Source organism: Trichosurus vulpecula, chromosome 4 (genome assembly GCF_011100635.1).
Source record: "Trichosurus vulpecula isolate mTriVul1 chromosome 4, mTriVul1.pri, whole genome shotgun sequence".
In the NCBI taxonomy this organism is placed as follows: domain Eukaryota; kingdom Metazoa; phylum Chordata; class Mammalia; order Diprotodontia; family Phalangeridae; genus Trichosurus; species Trichosurus vulpecula.
Genome location: NC_050576.1, coordinates 352,863,883 through 352,873,210, shown reverse-complemented (window position 1 = coordinate 352,873,210; position 9,328 = coordinate 352,863,883). Strand labels below are relative to the sequence as shown.

Here is a 9,328-nt window from a genome sequence, read left to right as displayed (position 1 = left end):
CAGTTCTAAAATTTGTTCAGAGCCATTTTAATAGGTGTTTGGAGGGTCTTGGGGGAGAGCTTTCAGCAAGTCCCTCCTTTCCAGCCACCATCTTGGCTCAGCCCCAGAAATATTAAACTTTAAAAACGATATAACAAAAGAAAAAAAATATGTCCAAGTGCACAGCAAAATTTAAGAGAGAATTCAAAATAAACAGCAACAAATTTTCATTACAAGGTGGATCATGGATTTTTTTTTTATTTCTACCTTTACCTCTTCTTCTAACACTTCATGACAATTTTCTTTAATTACTTCTTGTATTATTGTATCAAAATTCTTTTATTCATCATAGCCTTCTGGTTGTCTGATTATTCTTATATTTTTCTCTTCTTGATCTCTTCTGCAGATCAGCTGTTTTTCTTATGAGTTGTACCACTTTGTTTTCTAATGTTTCATGCTTTATATTTTGTTTCATTTATTCTTGGACTCATAACTTCACTGACTTCCCCTTGATCAATTCTAATTTTTAAGGAATTGCTTTCTTCCTTAGGATTCTGGATCTCCTTTTCTACTTGGTTGACTTGCTTTTCATAACCTTCTCTTTTTCTTGGATTGTTCTTATTATTTTTTAAAAATTTTCCCTTCCCTGGCCCCCCTGCCCCGTCGCCGCTGCCTGCCACAGCCAGCCCCTCTCCCCGCCTTCCCCAGCACTCCCTTTCCTCCTCTCCTCCCTACGGCCCGGAATCGCCGCATCCTAGCTCCCTCCACCTTCCCCTCCTCCCCTCCCTGTCGTCCCTCTCCCCCATCCCAGTCCTCGCCCCAGGGTCCGCCGCCGCCCGTCTCACACAATGGCTCTGAAGAGAATCCACAAGGAGTTGAATGACCTGGCACGTGACCCCCCAGCTCAGTGTTCAGCAGGTCCTGTTGGAGATGACATGTTCCATTGGCAAACTACAATAATGGGGCCAAATGATAGTCCCTATCAGGGTGGAGTATTTTTCTTGACAATTCATTTCCCAACAGATTATCCCTTCAAACCACCTAAGGTTGCATTTACAACAAGAATTTACCATCCAAATATTAACAGTAATGGCAGCATTTGTCTTGATATTCTACGGTCACAGTGGTCACCAGCACTAACTATTTCAAAAGTACTCTTGTCCATCTGTTCTCTGTTGTGTGATTCCGATCCAGATGATCCTTTAGTGCCTGAGATTGCATGGATCTACAAAACAGGTAGAGAAAAGTACAACAGAATAGCTTGGGAATGGACTCAGAAGTATGCGATGTAATTAAAGAAATTACTGGATAACCTCTACAAATAAAGATAGGGGAACTCTGAAAGAGAAAAAAAAATTTTCCTCAGTCTCTTTCATTTGATTTTTAAAGCATTTTTTGAGTTGTTCTATGAATTCTTTTTGATCAGGTTACCATTTGACATTACTCTTTGGGGTAGGAAAGGCCTTTTGTGTTCCATTATTCTCCTCTGAAGATGAACCTTAGTTTTCTCTATTCCCATTACTATCTATGTTTGGATTCCTTTGCCTAATCTTTTTTTTTTTTTTGTAGCAACTTATTTTTGGTAATCACCCGTAGTTCTGGGGTGTGGGGGATAATGCCTGTGACCTCAGATCCTCCATCAATTCTCCCCTTTAGCCTGCAATCAGAACCAAGAACTCCACCCTCCTGTAAGTTTTCATTGCCACCAGGGTCCTTGCCCCACTGCTTTTACACTCACCAAGTATGTGCTGGTTACTTCTCACTCAGACCCATGTCTGGGCAACACAGCTGGGCCTGGCATTCTTTCTCATCTGAGATTCCTGCAATCTTCCCTATCTCAGAAGCTGGACTCCTGACACAGTCTGAGTGGTAAGAGTTCCTATGTTGGGGGGCAGAGCCAAGATGGCAGCAGGAAAACAGGGACTTGCTTAAGCATTCACCCAGGTCCCTCCAAACACCTGTAAAAAATGACTCTGAACAAATCCTAGAACTATGGAACCCAAGAAATAGCAGAGGGAAGCAGGGCCCCAGCCAAGGATAACCTGGATGGTCACTGGGAAGGAAGGGTCTGTCAGATGGACCTGGGAGTGGAGTGGAACACAGCCCAGCATGGGTTGTGCCAGGACCAAACAGACAGGAAGCTGAGCTGAACAGGCAGCAGGGCCCTGAATCAGTGAGCTGTGACAGTTACCAGACATCTCAACCCCAAAATGACAAAGAAAACAGAGAAGGTTAGTGGGAAAAACTGCTGGGTCTAGAGTGAAAGGAGTACACAGGTGGCCCCAATTCCTGGGGGCAGCAGAGGTGGTGCAGCTCTGTGGCTGCTTCCAGAACTCCAGCTGTGGTTGCTTCCAGCCCCAGGCCCACCTAGTGGGAGTAACTAAGTGGCAGATAAAAGCAGGAGTGCAGAGACTGCTTGGATCTGGGTGGCAGTCGAGGTTGGCGGTTCTTGGGGGAGGAGGAGCACTGGTGTGGCAGAGCTTGCTGTGTAGAGGTAGCTCTGAAAACAGCAGCACAGACCCTAAAACTTGAGACAAAGCATTCTCTACACTACAAGCAGTCATACACTAACAAAAAGCTAAAGGGTCAAGTAGTTGGCTGGGAACATGAACAGCCAGCGAAAACGGACTCAGATTCAGACTCAGACTTTAAAATCTTTTTGGTGGCAAAGAACATCAAAACATACAGCCAGAAGAAGTCAACAAAGTCAAACAGCCTACATAAAAAGCTTCCAAGAAACATGTGAACTGGCCTCAGGCCACAGAAGAGCCCAAAAAGGATTTGTAAAAGCAAATAAGACAAGTAGAGGATAAATTGGGAAGAGAAATGAGAGCGATGTAAGAAAACCATGAAAAACAAGTCAATGACTTGCTAAAGGAGATCCAAAAATATACTGAAGAAAATACCACCTTAAAAATTAGATTGGAGCAAGTGGAAGTTAGTGACTTTATGAGAAATCAAGATATTATAAAACAGCCAAAGGAATGAAAAAATGTAAGACAATGTTAAATATCTCATTGGAAAAACCACTGACCTGGAAAATAGATCCAGGAGAGATAATTTAACAATTATTGGACTACCTGAAAGCCATGATCAAAAAAAGAGCCTAGATATCATTTTTCAAGAAATTATCCAGGAAAACTGCCCTGATATTCTAGAGGCAGAGGGTAAAATAGAAACTGAAGTAAACCACCAATTGCCTCTCAAAAAAGATCCCCAAAAGAAAACTCCTAGGAATATTGTCACCAAATTCCAGAGTTCCCAGGTCAAGGAGAAAATACTGCAAGCAGCCAGAAAGAAACAATTTGAATATTGTGGAAACACAATCAGGATAATACAAGATCTAGCAGCTTCTACATTAAGGGATGGAAGGGCTTCAATATGATATTCCAGAGGTCAAATGAGCTAGGATTAAAACCAAGAATCACCTACCCAGCAAAACTGACTATCATGCTCCAAGGCAAAATATGGATTTTCAATAAAATAGAGAACTTTCAAGCTTTCTCAGTGAAAAGAACAGAGCTGAATAGGAAATTTGACTTTCAAACCCAAGAATCAAGAGAAGCATGAAAAAAGTGAACAAGAAAGAGAAATCACAAGGGACTTACTAAAGTGGAAGTTTTTTGTTTACATTCCTACATGGAAAGATGATGTGTGTAATTCATGAGACCTTTCTCAGTATTAGGGCAGTTGAAGGGAATATACATATATATAGACAGAGGGCACAGGGTAAGTTGAATATGAACGGATGATATCTTAAAAAATAAAATAAAGTTAAGGGATGAGAGAGGAATATGTTGAGAGAAGGAGAAAGGGAGAGATAGAATGGGGTAAATTATCTCACATAAAAGTGGCAAGAAAATGCAGTTCTATTGGAAGGGAGGAGGGGGCAGGTGAGGGGGAATGAGTGAATCTTTCATCAGATTTGACTAGAGGAGGGAATAAGCTACACACTCGATTGCATCTCCTACCCCACAGGAAAGTATGAGCAAGGAGATAAAAAAGAGGGGATGATAGAAGGGAAGGCAGATTAGGGGAGGAAGTAATCAAAAGGAAACATTTTGAAAAGTGACAGAGTCAAGGGAGAAAATTGAATAAAAGGGGACAGGATAGGATGGAGTGAAATATAGTTAATCTTTTACAACATGAGTATTGTGGAAGTGTTTTACATAATGGTACACTTGTGGCCTATGTTGAATTGCTTACTTTCTTAGGGAGGGTGTGCGGGGAGGGAAGAGGGTAGAGAATTTGGAACTCAAAATTTTAAAAGCAGATGCTCAAAAAAATTGTTTTTGCATGCAACTGGAAAATAAGATACATGCAATGGGGAATAGAAATCTATCTTGCTCTAAAAGAAAGTAAAGGGAAAGGGGATGGAGGGGAAGTGGGGTTTTAGAAGGGAAGGCTGACTGGGGAAAGGGACAATCAGAATATATGCCATCTTGGAGTGAGGTGGGGGTAGAAATGGGAAGAAACTTTGTAACTCAAACTCTTGTGGAAATCAATGCTGAAAAAAAATATTAAATTATAAAATATGGAATTAAAAAAATAAAATAAAATAAAAGAATTCCTGTGTTGCTAGCTCAGGCCGGGCCCAACCCAGCTAGCCCTAGGGCTTGTACCTTTTTGATTCAATGGAATCATCCTGTAGGAGCTTATTCTTCCCAGGGACCAAACTTCAATCTTTGGATTTTTCTTCATGTCTTCTATGATTGTCCCAACAGGGCCACTGTCCTACTCCAACCCTTGTTTATTTTTAGCCCTTAAGCAGTATTTTTCTTATTTATGAAGGAAACCTAGAGAGCTTGGAATTTTCTGACCCACTCTGGCATTTGCATTTGTAAAGTTGCTTTTTTTTTTTAATCCAAGCACAGAACTTCACATTTATCCCTGATCAATTTTATTTTTCTCAATTTTCCCCACAATTTTTGCCTATCTATCTTTTTAATTTAGATCCAGATGTGGCTTCAGATATTAATGATACATCTTTTTTAACATCAAATTTAATATTTATTTTCCCCTATTACATGTAAAAACAATTTTTAACATCGATTTTTTTTAAACTGAGTTCCAAATTCTTTCCATTGCAACATGTATGTAACATTTTGGGGCTTTAAAATATTCAAGAGAAGAGAGAATAAAAAGTTCTAGATGTCCTGGGATGTATTTCCAGGTCACATAACAGTGTCCAGGACTCTAGAAGGTACAATGGAAAGATTCATGATAAATTTCATGAATTTTAGTGTGTAATAACAGCAAAATACTGAGACCCAGTTGTCCTATGTCATACTGGAAAGGTTATATATAGTAACTCTGTGCTTATCCAAGTAGTGTGAGAATAAATATCCACCTGGCAGCAGGGAAAAGTGACTATAGCAGCCACATCCACCTCTATTTAAATGGAAAAATGAGCAGGGGTGATATTCATGTTCTCAGACCAATATATATATATGTGTGTGTATATATATGTATATATGCACACATATGTACATGTACATATAAAGTATGTGTTTATATGTATATATACACATACATATATAATATACACATATATACATTTACATATATAAATATACATAATATGTACACATATACACAAAGATATATACATATATACATTCACTTACATACTTGATCTAGACTCAGAGTGAGACATTTTTGAGTTCTTATTGTGCCTCAGATAATTACTGGCTGTATTCAGTTTCCTTGTCTGTGAAATGAGGATATTAGGTAAAAAACCTTAAAGGTCCTTTTGAGATCTAAATCTATGATTTTACCTCATCATTTATGCTTACTTACTATTTTAATAAGGATTAAAATGAAAACATATTACTAATAGATTTTAAATTTTTCTTGACAAAAGTGTATTTTGAGTGGATGATATTCTCTACAAAGATAAAAAATATTCATGTTTCTATCAGATAATTAAATGTTAGAGATGAGAATTTAGAGATGAAAATAGACAATAGAGATGAGGGTAGTTAGAGATGAGAATACTTAGGAACCCACTAAGAGTGAGAAGATATTGATAGGAGAACTAAGGCTTAGAACATTTTAGGTGATATAATTATTACCATCAAATACAGATTATTCTATCCTTTATATTAACGAATTGAAAGGGAGTATACAATAGTGAATAGAGTGCTTGGAGTTCAGAAACCCTGGGTCCAAGTTTTGAAACTGACACATCCTACTTTTGAGACTATAGAAGAACCACATAATTTCCAAAACTTTAAGTTACAAAGGAATTGTCAAAGGATAGAAGCAGTTTCCTTATTAAGGGTTTTTCACATCAATGAAATCCTAGTTCTAGACCAAAATATGAAGATTATGGTAATGATGATGAGAATGAGGATAATGAGTATGAATAAGAATAAATAAAAGGTACACTAAGAATGAGAATCAGCAATTAGATTCAATATGCTTCTGGTTAACGAAGAACAATGGTCTTATACCCTTGGCAAGTTGATGTATAATAAACCACTCAAGGAGCTTTTATTGAGTGAATAATGAAGAAAATGAAGACAATTAAGAACCTCTTCTTTACCTCTCATTGGTTTAGTTGGTACTGTTTAATTTGCTTATTTTCTTGAAGGTGGCTAAGTGTGTTTATCTTTCTTCCTTCATGTACCTCAGCTCTAGCTCCCCTACCACCACCATTACCATTCTCGTCACCCAAGTGTAACCAAATAAGAAAACCCTTCCATACTAATTTATATTGTTAAAAAGAAAAAGTGGCAGATATAGGTAGCACTAGATCACCTGCAACCATAAACCTATCACTTTCTTATTACAGAATCTATTTGAAAACAAATTCAGGTTTGGGGAAACAATTTGGAATCTGTAATCTCTAGGTATTAACCAAGATATTGAGGAGGATGAAGGACTTATAATGAACATTTGGAATTTTGTCAGGTACTTAAAATAGTGCAAATTTTAACAATAAAATTATATATGTGCAGGTGAATGTGTATATTATATATGTATATAGATATGTGTGTATGTATATACATATTCACATATATGCATGCATATACAGTTGTTTGTATATTCACATAACTGTATAGATGATAACTTTTCTTTAATTATATTTGACTTGTCAGTAGGCTTAGTTTGAAGTTTTTTTAGTCCATGGTAGTAATGAATGTGTAAATGTATTTCACAAGCATAAAACAAATATTTAAATTAAAACAGCAAATAGCTTACATGGTCTACAATCAAAGAGATAGGGAAAAGAGGTACTTTCAAGAGAATTTTATCAGAGGCAGACACAGATTTTTCTGGGTGATTTAATGTCAGACCTGCCTAGAAGCAGAAAAATGACTGATATCTCTTCTAGTCCTGTGGTTGTGGATTTCCATTTTCTAAATAACCTTAGTGGTGCCATACCCCAGTGATGAAGAGATCTATTTTTTCAGGCTTTCATCCTGTCATAGTATTCTAAATTCTAAAATATAAATGTAGAAATGTCCAAGTCATCTCTAATAACAAAGACAAAGGTATGTAGAAATGAGAATTCAATTCTATCATAAGTACTTCATATTAACAACATATAATGCTCATGCAGCCTACGGAATATATCACCACACTAAATGTAATATTCCTTTTCCAATACAGAATTTTATACTTAAATCACTGTAATCCAAAAAGCTATCTCCTTAGCCTTTTTGTGTAGGCTTTTATTTGGTTCAGGTGAACATTTCATAACTATTTATATCCAGAAATTGATAATTCCTCTCAAATGTCTCCACCAAAAAAATTCTCCCATATTCCTGGGTTCATTGTGACATTCAATTTTCCACTAACAGAAGCCTTCCACTGCTAAAGCAGAGTCTCTAAGTCAAGACTTATTAAACATTTGTTATGTATTTGAACGCATTGACAGTACACTGAAAGCTATTATTCAGCCTTCTCTGAATAATGCTATTAAATGCCTAAAATAAAGTCACATAAGATTACAAAGGAAACACATATACATATATTTGTACTTATGAGTAAACATACATATGTATATACATAAATATGCACTTTCTTGTGAATTTACAAACTATTTGAACAGCCTGTATGGTGAGTCCTAATTTTTGAAAATATTAAAGGAATAAATCATAGTCCAAAGTTTATTCTCCAGAATACTTTCTGATTTCAGGGAATCAGAGAGTCACTAAATTTTTGCCTCCTTACCTGGAACTCCTTTTAAAAATCTATCTGAAATACAATCTTCCTACTTTGGTTTCTCATCATTATATGCAAGTTTCCCCAAGATTGTGAAAATTCTGCTAGAATAAGCTCTGAAAATAACTCCCAAATCAGAAAGGCTTCAACCTGGAGCCTATAATCAAAATACAACAACTAAATTCAGAGAATCTCTTCAATAGAATGTTTATAACTGAGTAATTACATTCTTCCTTCTACCTTCCTTTTTTCTTCCATTCCTGAAATTCATTAAGGTCATATGGTCAAAGAAGCTGTAACTTTCATTGGTAGAGAGCACCCATAACCCTATACTCAAAAAAACAAAATCAAGGATCCAGGGAGTATTGCATCTATCACTTTCAGACTGATTTAAGCTAAATGGCAGGCAAATTTGTTGATTGCCATTTTTCAATCAGATTCAGTCAGTAAGAAGAAGTTGGATTAACCACTTCTTACTGATGAGTGTTTGGCATTTACTGTGATGAGCAAAAACCCAAATAGAACTTAATGATTCATTGAATAATGCTTAAAGAAATACTCTGAGATAACTATTTGAAAAAGGATGATTGTATTTAAAAATAAATGAATAAGTAACACTCACTTATTGTAGAGTTGTGGTGTATTTTTTAATAAAATATTTTGACACAAGAGAAAGACTATATATATTTTTTAATCTGTTACCAAATCCTACTCAAAATTCTCCACAGTATTATCTGGCTCTCCAAATTTTGTGGCAAACTCACTTGTTTTAATCCCTTGAGGTGGACAAATTCCTCGAATTTAGTTATCCTCACTATTGTTAGCTTTTGCCAGCACAGAAGCTCACAAGGTATTAGTATCTGAATGCTTCTAATAAGACACTGAGGATAAATTAATGTTAACATCTGTCCAGCTTTATGGCAGTCATTAAAAGAGAAGTTAATTGTTGATCAGTTCCATTGTCCATTAAGGCTAATTTCAGACAGGTTTTACTATCAAGATAATCATGAGAAACATAGTCAGGGTATAATATTCCAGGTACTATATTAAAATAAAAAGCTGAAAATATGAGCATTATCAAATACGCAATTGTTTTCTGATCATCGATGTAATTCACTTTCAGTGAAAATATTTTTAATGTCTTGGACATTCTTCTATTTTCTATTTTTCATTTTCT

At 36.4% G+C, this 9,328-nt stretch overlaps 1 protein-coding gene across 1 annotated transcript; it reads left to right on the top strand.

Annotated features, from left to right (window-relative positions):
• The first annotated feature begins 766 nt into the window (after positions 1 to 766).
• LOC118847787 (ubiquitin-conjugating enzyme E2 D2-like) lies at positions 767 to 1,335 on the top strand. The gene has a single exon (XM_036756413.1). It carries the CDS (start codon positions 828 to 830, stop codon positions 1,269 to 1,271), a length of 444 nt encoding a protein of 147 aa, XP_036612308.1. The 5' UTR covers positions 767 to 827; the 3' UTR covers positions 1,272 to 1,335.
• The last annotated feature ends 7,993 nt before the right edge of the window (positions 1,336 to 9,328 follow it).